The sequence below is a fragment of the Dicentrarchus labrax genome, unplaced genomic scaffold (assembly GCF_905237075.1).
Source record: "Dicentrarchus labrax unplaced genomic scaffold, dlabrax2021, whole genome shotgun sequence".
NCBI classification, from domain to species: domain Eukaryota; kingdom Metazoa; phylum Chordata; class Actinopteri; family Moronidae; genus Dicentrarchus; species Dicentrarchus labrax.
The window spans coordinates 5547605-5572144 of NW_026136721.1; the positions used below are offsets into that span (position 1 = coordinate 5547605).

General features: G+C 38.7%; 2 protein-coding genes across 13 annotated transcripts in view; one reads left to right on the forward strand and one right to left on the reverse strand.

The window, feature by feature from the left end:
• dctd (dCMP deaminase) overlaps positions 1-24540 on the forward strand; it is a 145349-nt gene that overhangs the window by 96080 nt on the left and 24729 nt on the right. The window lies entirely within an intron of this gene.
• Positions 1-24540, reverse strand: part of LOC127355461 (teneurin-3) — a 361742-nt gene that overhangs the window by 68633 nt on the left and 268569 nt on the right. For 8 of the 11 annotated variants that reach the window (XM_051386366.1, XM_051386371.1, XM_051386367.1 and 5 more), the window contains 7 exons: positions 22915-23170; positions 21258-21359; positions 19547-19741; positions 17230-17430; positions 13002-13187; positions 10423-10449; positions 3581-3727 (listed from right to left, as the gene is read on the reverse strand). In XM_051386366.1, the coding sequence (XP_051242326.1) occupies positions 3581-3727; positions 10423-10449; positions 13002-13187; positions 17230-17430; positions 19547-19741; positions 21258-21359; positions 22915-23170 (1114 nt within the window). The remainder of the gene's footprint in view (positions 1-3580; positions 3728-10422; positions 10450-13001; positions 13188-17229; positions 17431-19546; positions 19742-21257; positions 21360-22914; positions 23171-24540) is intronic. The other 3 variants (XM_051386372.1, XM_051386370.1, XM_051386368.1) reach the window with 1 other exon arrangement.

Here is a 24540-nt window from a genome sequence, read left to right on the forward strand (position 1 = left end):
GATGATGAGCGGAAAGAATCATCAACAATGCAGGCATTCAGTGATGACAGAGGAATACAGCAGTAATAAGAATGGAGGGATGAAAAAGATAAAGATAGAGGATGATGGCCATATATAGCATCTATAATTAGAGGAGACTGGAAGACAAGAGATGCTGTGTTGTCTAAATAAGCTAAGACAAACAAGACCAGGCACCAAAAGTGACATCATCATAAGCAAAACACGTATTTGCCAGTGTTTGCTTTGTCCCTTCTGGGCTACTGTAGAAACATGGCAGTTCAACATGGTGGGATCAACGGTAGGCAACCCTCAACGTCTGTAGATAAAAAATTGCTCATTGTAAGGAAACGGAAATAAAACGTAACGATTAAGACGTTCCTCTTTGATAAAGCTTAAACGCCTCCTGAGGATGTAATTGAGGACTCTTCAAGTATATACATTTTGAAAGAAAGACGACCAATGGGGCCAAGAGGACTGGGTCTGCTCTTCTGCCACAAACAAAGGTGTGGAAAACTGAAGAATAAACAGGATGGACTGACACATGGTTGTATCAAAGAGAAACAAAAACAAAAAGACAGTTTCCTTTTCTGATGAGGGGGAAAAAGGAAGAATGAGGGAAAACTGGAGCAGTGTCGTAGAATTGTATGTGAGCACTTTGTGTTTATTAGGCACTGCCAAGAATAATAAAATCAGAGTTAAGGAGAGAGGAGGAAGGATGGAGGGATAAAAGGAATAATGAGGAGGGATGGAATGACGGAAAAAGAGAGATTAAGGGAGGGAGGGATACGTGAAGGACAGGGAGCAAGAGAGGAGGAGGAGCACAGTGGAGAGACAGATGGAGAGATGGAGGGATAGAAGGAGGTATGTTAGGTAATAAAATACTGGCTGCCATTTGTCTCTGTTAGTTTATAAAAGCCAGTTGCACATCTGGTTAACAGGCACCAGGGACTGCCATCACACACACACACACACACACACACACACACACACACACACACACACACACACACACACACACACACACACACACACACACACACACACACACACACACACACACTTGTGTCTTGTTTTCTTTTCTTTCTCATCTTCTTTCCTCTCCACCTTTCCAATTATTATACTGCTTTCACCAAACATAGTCTTGGGTTTAGGCTTTGACAGTGTCTCACAGCATTATCTGTAGGTGGTGCTGTTACAGTTTTTCTCGATTGTTTACACACATTTTCTGAAAGCATGCCTCATACTCTCAGAACTCTACACACAAATCAAAAAACACACACACAATGGGCAAAACCCCTCAATTCTCTTGTAAATGAAACTTTACATTCAAAACAATGTTATTTCTTCTCAAAATGGTATTTTGTTCTCAAATGACACACACAAACCATCATATGAATAGACATTTATAAGAACCAGTTGAACACTGATGTGCTCAATGTAAAACACTATGATGAATGGAAAACACTTCTTCTCCATTCATCATAATGACTTAGGCCTTTTTTTGTTCAGTGTTACACTTACTACAGACAAATACACTGTAACAAATATATTTTATTTTTCCCACAAAAACAATGTACACAGTGTACATCCCAACCAACACAAAGTTGCACATACAGTGGTCTACATACAAAACAACAGAAGAATTTACTGTATACAGTTACAGTAAAAAAAAAAAAAAAAAAACTATGCTGCATCCTCTCTTCTGTTTTGGTCTCGCCACAGCACCTCATCCACATCACAAGCAATGTTTTCCCTGGCCAAGCAGCGGGGGAAATATCGCCTAGCATGGCGAATCCAGCCATGAAAAGCATCAACTGCTATATCTAACCCTAACCTGTTGCCCTTTTATGCTAAAGCTCTGATTGCTAATTGTAAAACTGTGTGACAGGTGTTTGCCCATGTGATGAGTCAGTGTGCATTATAGGGCAATTAACTTTAGAATTTTGAATGACAGTGTGTTCCTTGTGAAAACAAGATATTTTCTTAATGAAAATTGTGACAAATGCAGAGAATTGTGTGTAGTGTTTTGAAAAAAGTGTGTTTTAGAACTGCAATTTGAGTGTAAAGCAGGAATTATGCTTGTAGTTTAGCAGAATTGGTTCAGGGGGTCGGTGCATGAGTTACATGTTGTGGTCATTGTGTCTCAAGTACCAGTATTTGTGTGTAAACAATTGAGAAAAACTGTAATACGATTTGCTCAAATCCAAGGTCTCAGTATTTCCCGCAGAAATTTTCAACTGCACGTTTCTTGTTTAAAACTCTGCTGTTTCCCTTGCTCCAATTTATAAGGCTGTTCCTGCAGTTTGTACATACAGTATGTTAACACCCGTGGCAGGCAAACGACAATTTCAATATTTGAACAAAGGCTGGATAGCATATCTACAGGGTAATGTTGGGATGTATGACCAAGCATTTGTGTCACAGTATATCATGGTATTTGTATTTTTTTTGTTTGTTTGCATGATTAGGCCTTTATATAGGTTTGTAGTGGTTTATTTTGCTGTCAGGAGTACATAGAACAGCAATTTCACACTGCTTCCTTTTCAAAAAGAAAATAGGTTAATAGTACAGTACACATATAGTAACACTATAAACTGACATAAAATAAGTATTAAAGTATTCAAAGAGATATTCCTCAAATGTTCTTTTGCACAAGTAAAAAAAAGGTCTCAAATCGTTGTGTTCCGTGGTGTTTGGCCTTGTTAAAGAGAGTTAGTTGAGGCTTATAATCAGTATAATAAATGCTTTATGTCGACCAAGTTCTTTGAGGAAAAAAGTATATGCCTGCCTATTGAAGAATTGCAGCTAAATTGTGTCAGTTGTTTCAGCTATGTAGCTATGCAGATTCACACACACACACACACACACACACACACACACACACACACACACACACACACACACACACACACACACACACACACACACACACATATATATGAATGAATGAATGATCACCCAGCACTACTTTTTTCAAGAGACCTTTATGAATGCATTTTAAGACCTATTTTATGTCCATACTAAAAAAAGCATAAATATCCGTATTGGTTCCATGTCGGTTTGGTTTTATAGTTGATACAGCATGACCAATAAAATGTCCCCCTAAAAACACATTTAAATGTGAGACAGAAAAATGCAGCTTTATTCAAGTAACGTTACTCTAATTTATCCAAACAATGTTTAAGGCCTGTCAAAATCATATTTGAGACATTTTAAGACCTAAAATTCAAATTAATGGATTTTTTTGCTGCACACACTCTGTATTTATGCCTATGCATTGTTTTGTTGTCTTACTGTGAGTCAAGTGAGACTGAGGGTTGGGTTTATTGGATGTTGCCAGTTTTTTTTGTTTGTCATATATGCATTAAATTACGGTATCATAATTTCATAACAAGTTGCATGTTTTAAAACTCATGATGGAGCACACATCGATGAACAAGGGTTACTATCCACTTGTTCCTGAATAGCCCGACCTGCTTACTGCTAATTGCTGATTTCTCCTGATTGGACATTTGGATAATCTTCATGTTCGTTCATCCATTAAACAAATATATAAATCTGTGTATATAGAAAAATATACCTCCTTCATTGTCCTTTCCATCGGTACACAGTGTTTCCATGGCAACATGACACCCGGCACCTCTCCATCCGGATTGGCAGATGCAGTGCCAGCCACTGGCCTCCAGAGTGCATCGTCCGTTGTTGTTGCAGAGACCTGGACAACCCTCTGGGCACAGGGGACAAACACAGAGTTAGAAAAGTTAGAGCAGTGTGAGTGAGTAGGGTGGGGTCACGGCTGGCCATCAGTGTGTGAAATAGGCTTCAACCAATATACATTTTTGAAGGTAGGTAATGATGTTTTGTACTGGAGCTGTGACAGATGAGAGCAATCAATATTTTTTACATCGGACCATTTTTGTGCCAAAAATGCAACATAGTCAGTGTGTTGCTTGGAAAAGCCTCTGAAACAGCACCGAGACCATCATGGGACAATAAATCTCCACTGAAAGTCAGAAACAGCCTGAGGTGAGTTGGCAGCCTCTGAAGACATGATGCAGGGTTCATTGCAGGTGTTACACACTGCTGAGTGATATCTACCTACACCACACAACTTCCGTTATTTCTTAGTTCACACATCTGACAAAATAACAACAAATACAAATGGTGAGGTCTAGAAATACACCTAAAAATAATCCATACTCATCAGGCAATGACTAAGTTTATACATTTTCCAAAGAGGTCAAATTTTTCAAGGTATCTTAACTATACTAGTTTTTACCTTGTCATGAAACTGTTTCAATTTAATACTGATGTCTTCATATGATCTACATACACAAACAAGATCATCAGCAAGAAGATTTGTTATTTCTATATAGTTTAAAATCAATGAAACAAGGAGGTAGAAAAACTACTACTTTTATCCACAGGGGCTGCCAGAATCAAGTTCCTTGTAGGAGCTTTAAATGGGGAAAATCTGTCATGAATTTCACATAAAATAAAGCATTGTTTACAGTGACGCTGCATGTGCACCTGAGGTGTTTTAACAATATGCAGAAAAGTTTGTGTGCATTACTGAAGCAATACCAGAAACAATTCTAAAAAAACACATACCCATAGTAAACATTTATCAACAAAAGTAATAGAAACAGGTACGTGTCATTGATTATGGAAACAACTCTTACTGTGTGTTCAGAAGGCAATCAAATTGGATTTTAGAGGTGGTGCCAAGTCAATAAAAAAATGCTATTAAACTCATATATGCTCAGGGACAGGAAGAAATTATGCTTCTGTTTCCTTATTGTCGGTATCATCATGTCTAAGCAATACCTGCTGTCTAATGGTCATTTGTGAAACTGTGTGTAAGAATCATGCAAGTGTGTGCTGTTGATGTTGATCTGAAATATGATCTCTGGTCACTTGAACACCTTTCAGATATAACCTAAATATGTATTATTATGTATTATGTATTATAAATATCCAGGAATGGGTTGCACCAACTGGTCTTTACTAAGTCTTTGTTAATAATAGTCTGTAAAATAAACTTTACATTAGTTGCACCAACCAAACTTAAGCCTAGTCTTAACTTCACTAGGATTTAGTGACTATGTGAATGCTTATGCGACTATGGCTATTACCTAACAGCGTGTTACCTAACTGGTGGGGTCCTCCACTGAAACTGTCAATATATACGGTGTCTAGGTGTAAGATTTACACCCGGTCTTAGCGAGAGAAGGCTTTATCCTAGATGACGCTAACTGTTGGGTCAGACCTGGAATACCAAGTTACGACCGACCTATCTTAAGATGAAGAAGAAGAAGGCGTGAGGCCTGTTGGTGCAACCAGCCCCTGGGGTTTACTTGAGAGTTTTACTGTCCCGGCATGATGCAATGCTAATACATCTGAAGGAAACACTGAATACTTGCTTTTCGGTGGGCTAAGGGGCAGAGCAGGTCCATGCACTAATCAGAAGGTTGTTGGTTCGATCCCCAGCTCCTCCCCCCACGTGTCGAAGTATCCTTAAGCGACATACTGAACCCCAAATTGCTCCCGATGCTGTGCATCGGTGTGTGAATGTGTATGTATGCGTTGGTTTCTGTTGATGGACTTTGCCATCGCTGTGTGAATGTGTGTGAAAGGGTGAATGTGGCACGTAGTGTAAAAGCGCTTTGAGTGGTCGGAAGACTAGAAAGGCGCTATAGTACAGGTCCATTTATCATTTGTTTTTGACATGTCTTTTTAAATTTAAACACATTGAATGTCAGCACAGAATACTATCTGTCAGCAGCTTGATTCCAAAAATAACTTCAAAAAGATTTCAAAGATGCATATTGGTTAAATTCTGATGTGTATAAAGGTGTTTGGCCCTTTGTGATGAACCTTTCTCCAACAAATGGATTGAAAGACAGATCGATAGACAAATAAAACAGATCAATACATTAACCCACATGTGAGGGACACAGACTGACAGACAGACAGACAGTCAGCCTCTGGTGAAATGCACTGACGTTGTAGTTTCACATGAACCGCTAAGATTGCCAACAGCCATGCTGCATGGCTTCAATCAGAAATTAATTCAAAATAATATTCATTTATCATCTGTAAACAAAGAAAGATGTTATTGTTGCATAATATGAAGATGAAGAACAGGGCATACAAACAAAGAAATTAAAAGATTAAAAGTTAAAAAGCTAAACTTTTGAAAGTTTATCTGTGAAGTGAGGTGAAGTTTAACCAAATCTGAGGGAAATTTAACACCCAGCAAGCTGACAAAGACTTCAATCTTTAACAGGATTTTTGTTGCCAAAAAAATACGGATTCCTTTGGTCTTGATCGTCTAGCCAGTAAAAAACAAAATCACAGGTTAGAATCCATGTGAAAACACAACAGGTAGACAGATACACAGTGCACAAAGTATAGGGAGGAAAGGGTGGTTTGGACTGCATGCCTCCAAAGGCTATACTTTATGCCTCTGTTTGACATTCCTCCATCACAGGAGAGACAGTGAGGCTGGCAATCAGATATACTGATTAATAGACAGTGAGTATCAGAACCAAGCAAAGCCCAGCTGGAGAGACAGAACGAGATGTAGAGATGGAGGGAGAGGTGGTGAGGAGGAGAAAGGGACAGCAAAATTTCGAAAGACAGGAAAGTGGAGACAAAAGACAGCAGCTGGCTAAATTAACACATACATATATATCAGGCTCGTGGATGCAAGACACAACAGGAGTCACACACCTTGGGATTGTTTGTGTATGTGTGTGTGGTTGCGTGGATCTCTGTCTGTATTGTCTGTGTTTTGTGTGTGAGAACAGGGTTGACAATGATGTTACCAGAAAAACAAACAAGAAAAAGAACATACTGAGACAGCAGAAGTAACAACAGAAGTATAAAACAATAAAAAACAGATAAATAGAGAAAGACAGACTGTGAGAAAAAAGGAAAGACAGGAAAAATCAAATGAAATGGAATAAATCAGAATCAAAGGAAGTTAAAAGTCAACAAAGCAGAATGTAAAGTGGTTGTATTTTGGGACAGTAAGGCCTTTATTAAGTCTTTGGCATGAATTACCTTTATATCCTGAGAATAGGAGAGGGCACGAGGGAGAGAGGGAGGAAAATTAGGGAAAAAAAGTAAATCGAAACAAAAGCAGCACTGCCAAATATACTCTCTGTGATGAACAGATGAAAATGGCAACCAAAGGAAGAGGAGGACAAGAAGTAAGAATTGGGATCATGGGAGGGCAATAACATAGAGAGAGATACAGCAGTAGAAACCTCAGTAGAGTCAAAATGAACATTCAAGTCGGTCTTCGTTCACATTTACATCACACGAGAGGGAAGAGGAAAAGCAGCTGTTTCACAAGTAATGTTTTTAAAACAATTCTAACGAACAATTCTGTTTGTAACAATTGACTTTGATAAAGCACATTTTAAGTAAATACAAAAGCAGGATGGGAAATAATACAGTTGCAGTCAAATAGAAGTTGGAAAAAAGTTGGAAATATACAGTTAACTGTGGCACAAATTAGCCTCTTGAAGGAGCGGATTGGAATGGAATTGTAGAGAGACTTTAGCATTAACAAGCAGCTGAGGAGTGTTAACATTCTACAATTAAAAACACTGGGTCTATATTTCATAGCCTGGTTCCAATATTTTCATACTTAATATATTTAAATTTGACTATCCTAGGCCAATAATCATTCATTAGATTAATCATTTACCCACCAAAAGTGAATTCCTGGCTTTGGATAACACCTTATTTCCAAGGCTGTGCAAAAGACTGAGTGCCATCTTGTTCCATTATACTGGTGAGAGGGCAGACATCTCTACGGCCAGAGGTGGCAAAAGTACACATATTTTTTACTCATGTAGAAGGATCGAGTCTCTCTCTCTCTGTTTCGACTTGTTATATCATTATGTCTTTCACGTCTGTCATGCATGATATGCAACAGTCTTGAAGTCATGCAGTGATGGGGTTGCCCTCAAATGCATTAAAACTAAAGTAACAAGCCTGTTTTGAAAATGTAGAAAGTACAGATATTTGTGTAAAAATGTTAGAAGAAATAGACTCAAGTAAAGTACAGATACCTAAAAAAAACGACTTAAGTACAGTAACAAAGTATTTTTACGTACTGCTGACTACGGCTGACATCTCCAAAACTCAGCAACTCACACCAAAACTATCTAGATGGATTATAGGTAAGAGAAAAATTATGTATTTTTGAGTTTAGGCTGAACTGTCCCTTTAAGCTGTCTCTCAGAAGTCAACAAATACAAATTTATATATACTGCAACACTATATCACTGGAATTCTCCTTGTAATACTTGAGGTGGAGTATGTTTAGCTGACTGACATATTGCTCACTATGTCATGCTCAGCCGTGGTGGTTGCTGTAGGCATTGTTTAACCTTAGCTTCAGGCTTCACCCACTTTGCAAAAACAGTTTCCTTGCCCCACAGATGGTAAAGATGTTAGCAAGGTTTAGAACAGCCTTTCAGAAATGTATGTTGTACACTATATCCACATTTTTTTCATTTATGAGCAGGATGTAATACGATGCAATAAGGAAAGTCAATTAATAAGTAGTCTTTTTGAGCTATGTCAGCTACAAATTTACGAACTAATGTGACTGCAACTGTATTCAGTACATGAAAGGAAGGCAACCTTATTATCCAAAGTATGTTTTTTTTTCCATTGGCCAATATTGCATTACCTCTGAGTAGTACACTTGAGCTCCTTATTTAGAATATTACCCTGCTGCACAGAGGGAGGTTTAAAATCAGCTAAAATGTTTGGATACTGCCACAGTTCACTGAGCATTTGCTTTGCAACTGTGCAAATACTTGCAATTACACCAATATCCTGTCTAAAATAACGTATGACTGACATGTTTAGCTCAAAAGACAACTGTTTGAGTCAGATTATTGTTGCTTAAACCCATTCACACACATGTAGGTGTAGGAATGTGCATAAAGACATAACAGGGAGGAAGACACAGCTTATAGGACAACTAAGCCTAAAGCAGAGCCAGGATTTCACAGTCTACATCAGAAACTTTCAATATTCTGTTTGTCTGTGCTTGTACAGAGCTTGTCTGCTAAAAGTAAAAACTATGCCTTGGCTGTCAGACTGTCCCAAGACGCAGTATCTCTAAAGGAATAAGTAGAATGACATAACAGTTAAGCATGGTTTGGGTTTTTTTTTTCAAGGGGTTTTCCCAGTTCTGTTCTGTTTTATGCTTAATTTTCCAGTTTTTGTGATCCAGCTTCAACACATATGACAACCACGGGAAACTGGATCACTACCCTATGAAAAGATGCTCACTGCAGTGACAAACAAGCTCACAGTAAAATGATAATAAGCCAAGATACTTCAGGGACTCCCTCCAATTTTGACTTTCTGACCTATATTGTTTGTAACTTTTTAAGGAAGATAATTTAATTCTAATATGGTCAAGGAATTTAGGATGCTTAAGTAAGCATTTGGAAATTCATTTCATTTTAGAATGAGTTGTATTTATCTACAGAGGGAGTGGGTCCGGAGTGGGTCTCTAATAAGTCCGCCATATTAAACCACAATGCCTCTATAGTAGCCAAGAACGGACAAACCAAACACTTGCTCTAGATAGAGCCCTTCATGTTTTCGCATGCTGCAGATACCTTAGTTTCTCCTATACACTTTTTCTCTATATACAGCCCATTCTCATTCCCAGGTAGTAAAATACAGATGTGAGTGGTGTTCAGTTAGTTGCAATCTGTAACTTCACTGCTAGATGCTACTACATTGTACACACTGGAGGTATCTGGACATTATTAACACTTGTAGTTTTATGTTTTGTTACATAAGAACTGACCACATTTATTAAGTGTTGTTAAGGGAGAATGAGTATTCTTGGGGTACTAAGATAAGATAAGATATTCCTTTATTTGTCCCACAAAGGCCCACACTGAGAACAAGCACATTAAGACCATAATTCATGTACAACTTAGTATCAATAAGCAGTAATTAGGAGGTTATCTTAATGGTTTTAATGGTCTCGTATTTGTAGAATATGGTCATGCAGAATAAGGCATTGATAAGTGCTTTATATTGACTAATAAATAAACAATACGCTACTAATATGTATGCTTATAAGCAATCTTAATATAAAGTGTTACCAATTATATTTTATCTGAAAACATCAAAGTGGTCTAACAAACATGAAAAAAAAATAAAGCAATAGTACCTTTAGCTAAAAGCAAAACTAAAATCCTGGCAAAATGATAGAGGGGATGAGATGGAAAAAAAATACATATTCCAGATATCAATAGATTAAAATAACCTATCACTGAAGCAGCCACAGCTCCACAGTACATGAAGAGAAAAGCAAAATAGGGAGGTAGAGAAAAACAATGAGAGAAAAAGAGAAAAAGAGTACAGTACCTTTAACTCTAATGTCCGGATTGTGGGCTTTAAGAAGGGAGGAAAGGAAGAAAAAAGGAAACATAGATAAAAAGAGAATATTTAGTCTAAAAAATAGGCAGTGGAATAGCAAAAAACCCCTCCAGTATGACCACCAGTGACGACAACTCATCGTTGGAGAGAGATGTACAAATTAATTTAGACACAAAGTGGTTCATTCAAACAGAGAAAGAGAAAGAAAGACAGCCTATCTATATCATTCATCCTCATATTCATCTGAGACACCTCATTAACACGTGCAAGATCAGGACAACCACATATTTTCTAACCCTCTTTCTTGTTAAACACTGGATTGCACTGGCTTTAGGAAAAATCGTAGGGCATAATGTAATTTGAGCTATTTCCATGCTGAAATATAAAAACAGCCAATTAATGAATCTGGAAGAAATTCTGCAGTGAGGTCACAGTTTCTAGAAGACCCTATCCAGAGATGTAAATGTGCTTATTGGGGATGGGAAGACAGAAGAGGAACAGAGCGAGCCTGTATGAATCCTCTCCCAAGCCATACAATCCACCTAAACAAACAAGCTGTTTGTTGGCTAAGCGCTCTAAATGGATTTCTCCTCATATCACTGTTGTTATGCTCTCGGCATCCTTCTCCTTGTGTGTCAGTGTGTGTGTGTCTAACTGAAGCCAATTTGCAGCTCTTTCCCAGCAATACTGTGGCTGTCTGTCTGTTTGACAATAAATAGCTTTTTAAGTGAGGGGGTTGGTGGTGAGCTGAAGCTGCTACAAAGGCCCTGCTACTCATCTGTTTCACTGTTCGACTATCACAACACAACAGGATAGGGTTTCTCAACTCGCCATGGATACTCAATCAGAAACACAATCCCATTGTAAGTACATACCAAGCAAAATAAGGAAAAGCAGTCTTCCATCCATCAGCAGTAAGCAAGAGTGGTTCTTTAGTGCTTTGGTCTGTATTTTAAATGTCAGAACGATCCAGCACAAACATGCAATTTTTTATATATATATAAATATATAAGATCCAATATAAGATCCAACAGTGAGAACATAAGAAATCTCCGGCATTTGTAAATAAACACAATAATGCCTCAAACAAGCTGGTATTAAGAGACGGGTTGCTTTAGTTAGGCTATCCTTAAAACTTCAGAATAAAAAGAGAAGTTTGGTCTACAGTTAGCATATTGAATATCAGCTGAACATACTATGGACTGACAAATCAAAGTTTAAAGCTGTTTAATCTGACCAGTAGACTGCAGAGGGCCCAAAGAAACTGGTTCACAAAATATTTAGAGCTCAGTTGCACCGTTGTGGTTCAATAATGATCTCAGGACACTTTTCTGGACTAGAAAACAAATTAAAATTTGAAGGTATTTGAGAGAACAAAATGGACAGCATTCTCCCCTGTTATGTAGCACTGTCGGTTATATGGAAGCCTTAATCAAGTAACTATTCTTCTTTTGGGGGCATAACTATTTCAAATGTAAATAAAATAAATTTTTGTCTGAATGATATTGTTGTTATCTTTTTATTATTGAAGGAAAGAAGAAAAATGTCAATTTATAACTTGTGACCCTAAATTTTTGAGCCTTAGTGTGTGGTGTGTATATTAACATAGTTCTGGGCGATATGACCAAAATTTATATCATTGTATATTTTAAGATCCTGGTATATCCTCAGTATATCACTGTATTCTCTCATAAGAAGCAGGCAGTTGTTTTCAGCAAAATGCTCTGAAAAACATTAGTAAGTAGCCAGCCAGTCACTGCATTTAGCAGCTAAAGAGCCAGATGTTTCCCTCAGGAGGTGGCGAAGACCAAAACAGAGCTCAGATGAGAGTTTTTTTTTTTCATTACTCCAAATAGAAGCATTTTCTAGGATCAATTTGTATTCTTCTCAGTTCTACTGCAGGAACCTAGACATTTCTCCAGAACTCTTGAAACAAGTTTATTTGATTTGAAAAAGGTTGAACATTCTTAGTACACTTGTTTTAAGAACATACGCCTTTCAGCAGTGATTATAGAAAAAGGATTTTTGACCACGGAAAAAAAAGGAGGTAATAGTATTCCACAGCGAGATGGTCAACTTTGACTGATTGTAAAAGACAAATGGTCCTTAAAAACCTGGATCTTATTTTCACTAGGGCCACTTTCGTAGCTCCAGTTTTATGGAATGATAACCAACACAAACATGGACATCCAGATAATTAGCAGCAATCATTCCACTAATCTTACCCTGGCAGCAGCCACAACAACAAGCGACTGTAATATCTGTCATCAGTTCATTCAAGTCCTCTCATTGAGGAAGAACACTGTTTTCCAGGTTACTTGAAGGCTGTGTAGTGGTGTGCTACTGTTTTATGTGTCCTATCAGTCACTCCTGAAATTTCTCCAAACCTTGAAGGACAATTAGAATGTAACTTGCTTATCTGTGCTGCATTTTTGGATACCAGTGACAAGGAGTAGTAAAACGCTTACATGTGGAGGTAGAAATTCCATCTACAAGTTTTTTCTGTGTGTGTGTGTGTGTGTGTGTGTGTGTGTGTGTGTGTGTGTGTGTGTGTGTGAGCCACTCACCGATATTGCAGTGCTCCCCTGTCCATCCCTGGTCACACTCACACTTCCCCTCCTTACACACTCCGTTCTTGCTGCACAGTGGGTGGCAGGCCTTCTGGTCACACACAGTTCCTGTCCAGCCCTCCTCGCACCGACACACACCGCCGTAACAGACGCCATGGCTGCCACAGTCCACTTCACACACCTCTGTTGGAGAAAGCAAGATAAAATATCAATACACATGCAAACAAAGAAACACAACGGTAATGTTAGTATCTTCTCTGCGATTGTTGGTTTATGGAACATCAGTACTGTAATTTAGCCAATGTGGTTTAAGGCACTTTAAAACCATTATAAACAGCACAAACAGTGCCATAAATATGAATAATGTGAAATGCATTATAATATTGCCAGCATTTGTCTGCACTGTCACATCAAATAACTTGCCAAGCAAGCATCAAAATAACTCACTGCACATTGCAACGTAGCCAACGGACCAGTAAAAAAGTACACTTTACTTTCATGCTAAATCAAACACATTTTCATGATAAGAAGAAGTGGGAGAAGAAATAAGGCAGACAGTTGTATAAAGGGAAAAATTGAAAATATTTGTTTAATCCATAGTTTTGACATACTAGTTCTAAAAAGCCTGATGTCAAGCAGAAAACAAATATCTATGACTATGACAGGAAGACTGCAACAGGCAGCTGGACTCGCAAGATCACAAACTCACAAGATTATGTGAGAATCCATCTTGCCAGGCTTTAATCTATGCATTTGTGGTCAAACTACAGTGGTACAGGACCAGTCAGCTAGATGCAGTGCATTATATTACAATGATACCTCACATAAAGATTAGTATAGATGCCACTAGTATTTCTTCATTCAGAGAAGAGCAAAGAATGGCACTGAAGGTTTTTCTCCATGGAAAAGATTTCTTCACTCTTTGATAACATTATATGGTTTGTTGATTTTTTGTTTGTATCAATGTATATTTTTTCAATCAAATCATTAATTCAATTCTTTCAGATTTGTTGAGCTTCTCTCCATCTACCCCCTGACAACAGCAGAAGTACCCTACAAGATAAGGAATACACTGATTTAGGCAACTTGGACACCGTGAAAATGAGCTTCTGCATTGATTGTCAATTTGTCAGGTTACTGTGATTGTCAGGATCACACAGCAAGAGCATGGCAGCAAGATGAAATAGTTCAACCATCATCAACTCAAATGATCACACCATCTGACATCTTCCAGTTGTGTTTGAATGGTGGAAGCATTCTGAAAGTACCTTCACTGCGATTAGTTCTGATACCAGAATGTTTGGAGGTGCTGGATAATGAGCCGAGTAATAATCTAACTCTCAGCACTGTTTGCCTTTATCACATCACTCTCTCAAATATATATTAGAAGTAATATTCATCAATAGTGGAGATTATGTAATATATTATATATATATATATATATATATAAGTTAATGGAATATTCAACATGCACTAAACTGAAGAGCTGAAAAGAAAGCAGGACAGCAGAGCAGTTCTTGTTCAGATAGCACTGTTTATCTTCTAAAGCATAATGACTTGTCCAGACTAATTAATGAAAAACAAATGAAAAAATAAATTAAATAGCTTTTCCAGCAAGTCTGTCCCTAATTTACCGGTATGTGTAAGTGTGTGCAGGAGTCCCAGACTGAACTCTGTGATCCTACAGACACAATTAGGCATACACACCGTGTTTGTCTGTACAAAAGAAGTGGTTAGGAAACAAGTTGATATAGAAGAATTTGAAGTCACAAGGACTTGTAAATCTTTGCCTATTTAAGCGTGTGGGTGTGTGTATCTTCATCGAGTCATTAACCACAATGTCACATTTGCCAAATTGTGTATATAAAGGACTGAAGTATGTCTATGTATCTATCTATGTGTGTCTGTTGAAATTCTTTTGACAGATCCCAAGAAAAGGTCAAGAACAAGCCAGAACAAAAGGTATGAGTATGTGTTGTTTCATTTGTGTAGGTGTGCGTGTGTTTTACAAAGTGACCGTTCTTAATTGGATGTGTGTTTGATGGTTTTGACAAGACAATACTCAATGTAACAGCCCAAGGCAACACAAAGAGAGAACACACATGCATACGCAAGAGAATGCGCGCGCGCACACACACTCTTTTTTTATGTGAGGCCATCTGTTACTGATCTGCATTCCTCCAGTTTTTTCTATCTCACCTCTTTTTCTGCATCAGTGCTGTCACTTGTCATCTGTTATGGTTTGAGCCCATCCTGTATCCAAGCATTTCTAGGATTACTGTTGCTGTTCTGTGTATCAGCTTATTGGTCTCAGGTTCCCGTAGATTTTTGTTATTGCAGCATTCACATCCACTAGCAGATCTTCTGAAGGTACTTTACAAGTCAGCTTCGGTATTCGTCGGGGGTTCCAGGTTTCTAATTGGGCCATGATCTTCATTCTCAGGTCAGCAGCTACTGAGGCTGTTGGTATTTGTTGAGGCTTGGTACCCAATCTCTGATTGTCGGGGTGATGGTGGCATCCCCCAGCTGACCTGTCGTCCTGGCGCCCCCTTGCCGTAGCATCGTTGTTGTATCTCATCGATCTCTACTTGTGATAGGAGTTTTCGATTGCGGATGTTGGAACACTGGGCTAACAGCTGTGTCGTTGTTAGCCTTGATTGTGGCTTTCGAAGTAACCATTGGTCCCACATTCGCTGCATGTATCCCTTCTCTCTGGGGTTGCTCATATAGTAGCATTCCAATAGTTCCGTGTTTTCCGCCCTTGTCCATCTATGTCTTGTTCCAGTAGCCTATTTCTCATCACGTTGCCCTGGTTTCCTAGCACCTGACGCGGACCTTGTTGACCTGGGCGACGTCCGAGCCAGTGTGACTCTATCATTTTGTACTCTCATGTTGCTGAGGTAGGCTTGATACATGAAGGATCTTGCCCAAGGATCCTCACTGGATGCAGTTGTATTTGCCCCTGACCTCCCGTGTGGTAGTCTGCATCTCTAACCGCTCGACTATCCAGCTGTTAAATATTTATAAATATATAAATAAATATGTATATAGAGAATGACATCACACTCCCTCTGCCTGTCTTTGGTTTGTTTACATAGCTGGTCTGCTCTGTGTGCAGATGTGTAGAACGACTAAAACTACTGTTTTAATCATACAGTCATATGTTGCTCAATTAAAGATTTATTTCCACCAGACCAGAGTTGGTTGATTGTTGGAATAGTGGAAAGATGTTTTTGGTGAGTTTTGTTTTGTTTCTGTCCAATTTGAATGAGGTTACGATGGATAGGATGACATGCTGTTTCACTGTTTTATATTTTAAGAATACGTAGAGTGGTAAATTAGAAAAGCAACTCTGCATCTGTATCTCTGTAGCTGGGAACTGAACTTAACATACTATATATATAACCTTTAGCACATAACTTAAAAATGTATCCATTATACTTTTTCAAGTTGTCCAGACTGATGTATGCCTTCCACTGTCAAAACACCTCTCTGCTCAGCAAACCACAGCTACAGGGTGTCTAACACACTCTTGAGACCATAATACTTCTATTATAGCTTCTCATCATTGGCAGCTGGCTTGTTTAAAAATTTATTTTTTGATGTTGCTGATTTTACTCAAGTCTTAATGTGGATAAGCCTCTAGCTATGTCACTGACCTTGGACCTTCTCACAAGTTGAAGTCTGAGTTCCTTAGGCAAGGTTCTCCTGGCTGCTCTAAACTTCTGGCTAACTTCTAAAGGTGAATTTTTTGCCATCAGGGTAGCCAAGCTGTAGAAGAGTACACTGCCAGACAAACTAAGCCTATCACCACCTAAAGCACCATCATCTTTTAAATCACTCCCCAGAATTATGTTTCCAGGTACAGGTTTTGCATAATTGACTGTCTGATTTACCTTATGTCTTATTAGTTGTTCAACAAGCTATGCATCACATCTTTTATGCCCGTTCCTAGGGGCCTGCATCTCTAACACTGTTATCTTAATTATGTTCTGCTCTGTAATTCCTTTTTTGTTTACACGGTATGCTGATCCTGCACTTCTTTATTCTCTCTTAATGATTATGTAAAGCACTATTGACTCTGTAAAGTTTGGTGTGGTGCTGTTTTTGCAAATGCAATAAAAATGAAGTTTATAGATTCTGTAAGAAATGGTAAAAAAAAATGGAGAGAAAACGTACACACTGACAGATGCTTACAACACATTACATTAAACATGAAACACACCTAAAGAGCAGTCTGGCCCGGTCCAGTTCTGGTCGCAGGTACAAGTATTGGTCTCTGTGTTGTAGGTGCCATGACCTGAACACTGATCCGGACACATGGCCTTGGCAATCTCACAGCTGGCTCCGCCCCAGCCTGGCTGGCAGTGACATTCACCATGGATACACACTCCATGGGCCGAACAACTAGGATCTATGCAGTCCACTGGAGACAGAAAGATGAAGACAGGGAGTTATATAATACAATACAATACAATACAATATACCAAATACTACATAAATGTTTGACATGCAGTGGAATAAGCTGTAAGCTAAAATCTACAAATAAAAACTACCATCACATTGATACAACCTAACTATAACAGGCTGATACATGTCCGAGTGTGTATTCAGGGCAGGGCCACAGAGGTTATGCCCTTGGGTTCACATTTGTGACTTTGACTCAATATACTTTATATATATATATATATATATATATATATATAATATACACAGATGAAAACATACCTATAAATATTCTATTCTATTTATGCCAACCAGTTTGCTGTTGAGGATAAAAATGATGGTTGTGCAGTCAGACACAAAGAGCACAGGAGTTTTGTTGCAGGGTTTGAACATTGATGATGATGCTTATGAAACACCACAAGGTTTATTGCTATCTTAAACAGCAAAGGGAACTCACATATCCACAGTCAAACTACTCTAACAAAGGAGCTCAGTGTTCTGCTGCTGAAGGTCAGGAAAGGAACTCACACCTGAACCCCATCCTGTTTTGTAGGCTGCTCATGCTCATCAACCAATTCCAGCACCTCCTCTATGTGAATGTTAACTCTTTCAGTGCTGCTCCTCACAAATAGGCTGTGGTATTTTTTCATGGAAATAATACCTGGCATCTTTGCTATGATTTGCAGACTCAGCAGCCATAAATATGATTATCACACACATAAAAAAACACACACACACACACACACACACACACACACACACACACACAGACACACACACACACACACACACACACACACACACACACACACACACACACACACACACACACACACACACACACACAAGCTCTGTTGTTCAGGGTAAATTCTTTCTGACTCTCTCCTTCTGTCTCCCTTATACACTCACTCACAAAGGATTAGTGTGACCGACGATTGCACTAATCTGGAAACTAATCTGGTTACTGTCCTCTGTGAGAAACATTAGCATATTTGTATGAGTGTGTATGTATACACAGCCTATGCACACCTCTGCATTTGTACACAGGTGGATGATGTGAATGTGTGTACACATATAGGGATATGTGTCAACCTCTGTGTTGTAGTAAATGAGTGTGTGTGTGTGTGTGTGTGTGTGTGTGTGTGTGTGTGTGTGTGTGTGTGTGCGCGTGTCCAATCAGCAGATAGCAGATTAGTATCGATCAATTCAGATTAAATTTGTGTAGTGTACAGTTTGTAACTTATTTTAGCAAACTACCTGTCAGCAGTTGGGCAGTAACCACATGCGTGTATTCGTGTGTGTGACAGAGAGCTTAGAGTAAATTAATTAATCATGTAGTGGTAATGCTATCTGAAGCTGTCAGCAGCAGCTTATTTCAGCTGATACTTACATGCAGGTCAATGGGATTATTATCTTGTAAACTTCATTATAATATATGATGTGATAGACACACAGTTAAAAATGTAAGCTTCTCATACTCATGCACATCATCATTTTAGAATAGTTTATTCTAACCTTGACATTGTTTTCTAGATTGGTGATGGGAGGATATACGACTGAATTGCATGTCGCAATAAAAAAACACGTGATACATTTATCGTGGTGAATTTCCATTATTGTGATAATTATGAGTCATGATAATCATGAAAATCCGCACATGGCTTGACTTGAAAAAATTGTCTAGCTCACCAGCATAAAGTCCCATATTGATTTTCCTGATTTATTTTGAATAACGGGGACAAGGGGCTGCATACATCTTTCCAGTCATTCCAAAATCCTAAGTCTGACACCCAGCCCAGGTACGCACGGCTCCAGCTCCATCATGTGAGCCTCCAGGTTGCACCATAAAAACCCAACTTTCAAGCCTAAAACTTGTGTTCCTTGTTCCTTGACTGCTTAGTCCATGATATATGGAAAACATCTGGGCTTTATTGAAACCGATTATTTATTATTATCCAATTATAGCAAACTGCATGGATGTTTCTGTTTCAGAAGTTAATGTCTTGGGTAACAATAAATGAGCAATAAATCCATTATTTATATTGACATTTAATTATGTAGTGATTTGAGTTCTGTCTGTTCCTCATCATTCTTACCTTCCTCACAGTTATCGCCCTTATAGCCAGTATTGCAGATGCAGGCACCCATAATGCAGATACCATGTCCTCCACAGTGGATGTCGATGCACTGGTTGGCTGGCACGTCACACTCAGTGCCCTTCCACCCACTGTAGCACTGGCAGCGGCCACGGGAGTACTGGCCATTACCACTGCACAGCACTGGACAGGCAGCTGGACCAGACACATACAGGGATATGGATCAGACACACTGGCCTCATAGGCTGATTAAGTCAGACACTTGAACCCCAAACCAACTTAAACCAGTGGTTCCCAGCCTTTTTCTATAAGGGATCCTTTTCTTATAATTTAGTAAACTGATGACCCAATGACAAAGGGACATATTTTATGGATATTGCATATTATATTCAAAATTGTACAATGAACCCAAATAGTGAACTAGGTAACAAGACATTTCTATAAAACCAGTGATTTGAATGAAATTCAAACAGCAGATTATTTCCTGTCAAGAGAACTTCTATACACTTCTCTGTCTGCACTATGTATTTGTTTTTTTAATAATTTTTAACAATCATACACACTTAATAGGCTTCTTTTTTGATTTTACTTTACATATTTTTCTTCACAGAAGTGACCCAAATGCTGAGATTTAGGCCTACTGTGTATTGTTTTTTTTAAATTTGTCTTACACACCATAAAATCAAGAAGGCCTTGTGACCCCCAGGTTGGGAACCACTGCTTTAAGCGCATAGTAAGCAACAATAAATTAATCATAAAAATGCCATATCCTGAATGCAGTGATTTGGTCAGCTGATATTGTCCTTTAGTTACTCAGATAATGTCCAACCACTTTGATATATCTCCAGTTTGCCAGATAAGATGCAGTGGATTACAGCTTGTCAATACTGCAGCCCAACCTTTTTCCTTAAGGGGCCCCCTTTCTATCACTGAGAAAACTGACATATTTTATTGATATTAACAGTACAGATCAACTGATAAACCGTATGATGAACCCAAATAGTGAACACAAAAATTTTACAGAAATGCTGAGATGTAGACCAACTGTGTTTTCTTACACCTTCTAAAATCAAGTAGGCCTTGCGAGCCCTGTGTCAACTTTGGCATCCCTCAGTTGGGGTCCAAACCCCCAGGTCGGCAACCACTGGTCTAAAATGAACTGATTCTGATATATCCTCCAAAGTGTGCATGGCCTGGTTAGGCTAAGAACATGTATGGGAAAGAGCACTGAATTATACATGTCACTTCCTGAAATAAATATGGTAATTAATGAATCTATTTAATATTGGTACATAAACAGAAAACTATACTGTGCTCGGATTAAACAAAATCTCAACCTGAGTGATGAAGAGGACTGCAGTTTCTCTAATGGCCACTAAATTCTTGCTAAAAGACCATTGTACTGTCTAAGTACTTAATGTTACCATTTTTTTTGTCTGGGTCTACAATTTGAGAACCATTGTTCCTTTAAGGCTTGAACAGACATATGTTTTGGCAAAGCCAATGGACCTGGTATCAAAACAGTCTTACTTTATGAAAACAGCTGAACACACACAACAATCCCATTGCAAAAAGAGGAGGAAGTAGTAGGAAGTAAACAGGAAGTAGGTGAAGAGAAACACTAAGTGAACAGTAACATATCACTGACTCCAGAGTGTGCAGGTCACACTCACTGCTTGGATTACAACCTCCTGTGTGTCCGTGTGTTTACCTCGAGAGCAGTCAGGCCCCAGAAATCCAGGGAAACAGTGGCATATTCCTGAGAGACAATCTCCGTTTCCATGACAATTCTGAGGACACTCCATAATAGACTCTGATTAGGAGTGTGTGAGAGGGAGAGATGGAGAGAGAAAGAGGTGGTTATAAGGGTGCACGTTAATTGGGTAGGCTGGATATGCAGCTGTAGATCTTAAAGAATACCACACACACAACACTGAGAGACCGGTCCTCTCTGGTTGCCGTAGTTACAACTAGTCAGTCCAATCAACACATTTTAACATCCAATTACCCTGCTGCTTTTCTCTCGCTCTCTCCTTTCTGTTATACACCATTGTTGGCTCTCTGCCATACCTAACTGGCCATTTCCCGTACACACACAAACACACAACTCAGGCAGAACAGAAAAATCCAATTTTTAACAATAACTACATACTATACTGTGCCTTCCAATGTACGTACAATTTTCAGAGAAAAATTTTGTGATTTATCGCATGGTCTAGTGAGTGTGCTCGGCCTCGGATATAATGAAGGTTCAAATAAGAACCTTCATCATATCAGTAAAAGTAAAACCTAGGTCCCGACCGATTTGGGATTATTGAGAACATTACCAATTTTAGAGAGGAATAATTAACTGATTACCGATATAGCAGCTGATATAGTAATTTTTTGAGCTGGAATGACGACAAACCTTTTCCATACGGACTGATATGAGTCTGCAAGGTACTCAGAAGGCTGCTTTCTTAAACAAACAATTTAGTACATGTTAAATAATTTGACATAAACATTGTCAACAAGTTCAACATTACTGAGAGCTGCTTCTTCTCTCTTACTGTGTACTGCTTGCCACAAAATTTTAAATCACAGCGCACTCTGCTGGATAAACTTTGCAGTGACACCAATGTATTTTTCTGCATAACATTCTGGGAAAAAACATATCAGTGCATATTGGATAACTTATATGCTGATACCAATATGATACCGATATGTCTACGATACTGATATGTCGGTAGGGCTATACTAAAAGTTAATGGATTATTCCAAAATGGCCACTTTGTTCACTTATCTGCGCAAAACATTTAACTGATCATAAGGTTGTGATTTGGCATTACAAAAATCTGCAGTTTTTATTTGAATGACAAGCTGGTATGATACAGGTTTAACTGGTGATGTCAGAGTAGATAAGTATGGATTATGTGAACTGTAGAAGTGTACTGAGGCTACATTTACATTGAAAGATTTAGCACTTATTTATTGCTTGGATCTGATTTTTTTTGTTCAGCTGTTCACATTATTTTAAAAAGTGGCCCATATCAGATTCCAGTGTGAACAGGTCACGGTCCTGAAGTGAACCGCATGACGACTGTCAACCTAGAGTAATATATAAAGTCACATGGATTCTGGTATGACTGTTCACACTTAGGTCACACTGCAAAAAATCAGACGTGTATCTGATTTGGACCACATATAAAAGTCCTGAATCAGAAATGAAAAGATCAGATACCATGTGATTTGTGCTGTAGTCATGAAAAAACTGACCTGAGTCACATATGAGCGATTTGGGCCACTTGTGCCTGCAGTCTGTACGTAGCCTTACACACTTATAATAACTCACCACAGCATTCACTATTACAAACACACTGCTGTCTCACCTATGATGATGGTATTGTAAGACACTTGTTCCGTGTTGCGTCCGTCATTGTAGAATGCCAGATGCCAGATTCCTGTGTCCAGGTACTGGATGAAGCCTGCGTCATGTACATTCACCGAGCGCGTGTGTCGGGCTCCTCCCCCGGACTCCTCCTTGTGTGCACTGGCTGGGTGTGTGTGTCCTGCGTCCGTATCACTGAGTGCTCGTTTGTCTTTGGAAATGAGGCGACTGCCATCCAGCAGCTCCACAAAGTCGTACTGGTGGACAGAGATACACAAGAATTCAAACATCATTGATCATTTTTATTACAAGAACATAGCCCGTAGCAAGGCCTCAGGATAGTGATGCTAGTCAGTCCAACAGTCTGCATCTTAAAAACTAGCCAGATTATCATTAAGTTTGATTTGATTATTCACAACTCCATGACAAGGTATGTATATCACTACTGGATAAATTTGCTTCTGTTTGAACAACATCTGACTCCTCTAATCATAAAACTGAGATGAGACATTTACAGCAACATAATATGTTATGAGCTCATCCCAGAAAATGGTTTTTCTCAGCAGAAAGAACTGTTACACAAGGTTGACGAGACTGAAAATCTACACTAAAAGAAATTATGGGAATTTAGATGGATTAGGTTATGACAAAGACACACACACACACACACACACACACACACCCTAGTTATTATCTAAAGTGCTAACATTGAGCTGTGATAGGGAGGGCATTGTACGTCTTTTACAGATAAGTGGATTAGTCCCTCGATAGAAGACAAGATTCACCACACATAAATGTAAGTGTAGTCATTAAGGGGATAGTTTACGTTTGTAAGAAGCTTATCTCCTTCGTTACAAACTAAGAATCCATGAAGAACTTCAGCTAGACATACTTGCAAAAGGGATTTGGAGTTTTGACATTCTGGGAGGCACAACATTTTTTTCAGCACTTTTGGTGTTTGTTTAAATTAGAAAGGATTCTGGGTGGTTGACGACAAGCTTTTGTAATATCTGATAAGATTTCATTCTAGTCACATAGATAAAGAGAAAACACCTCTGTAGCTTCCGCTGAAGTTTGAGCTGGTTGAATCCCATCTTTAGCAGCAGGTGCTGCCCTAGCTTCTGTGAACAACTATGCCCATTTCTTTGCTGTATCATCTTGTTCTTTGTCTCATGACATCTTATATTAGTGTCATGACGCATTTAACTGTCAGTTGTACTGTGGCATCTATTTTAAACTGTCCTGGAGGTGGATTTCTCTCTGATTTGCATAAGCTTTATTCTGTTTTTCTTTTCTAGGTTGTGTTGGGGGATTTCCTTGTATTCATTTATACATTTAAAAGGCCAGTGTGTAACATTTAGCAGGATCTATTTGTAGCAATAGGTATGTTTTTTTATCAGTGTATAATCACCTGAAAATAAGAATCGTTGTGTTTTCGTTACCCTAGAATGAAATGTTTTTATCAATAGAGGGAGCGAGTTGCCTTGTGTGGAGACTGCCATGTTGAACCGCCATGTTTCTACACTAGCCCAGAACCAACAAACCAAACACTGACTCTAGATGGTGTCTTTCACATTTTTCATGGCCACCATATTTTCTTCTACATGCTTGGTTACAATCTGCAACT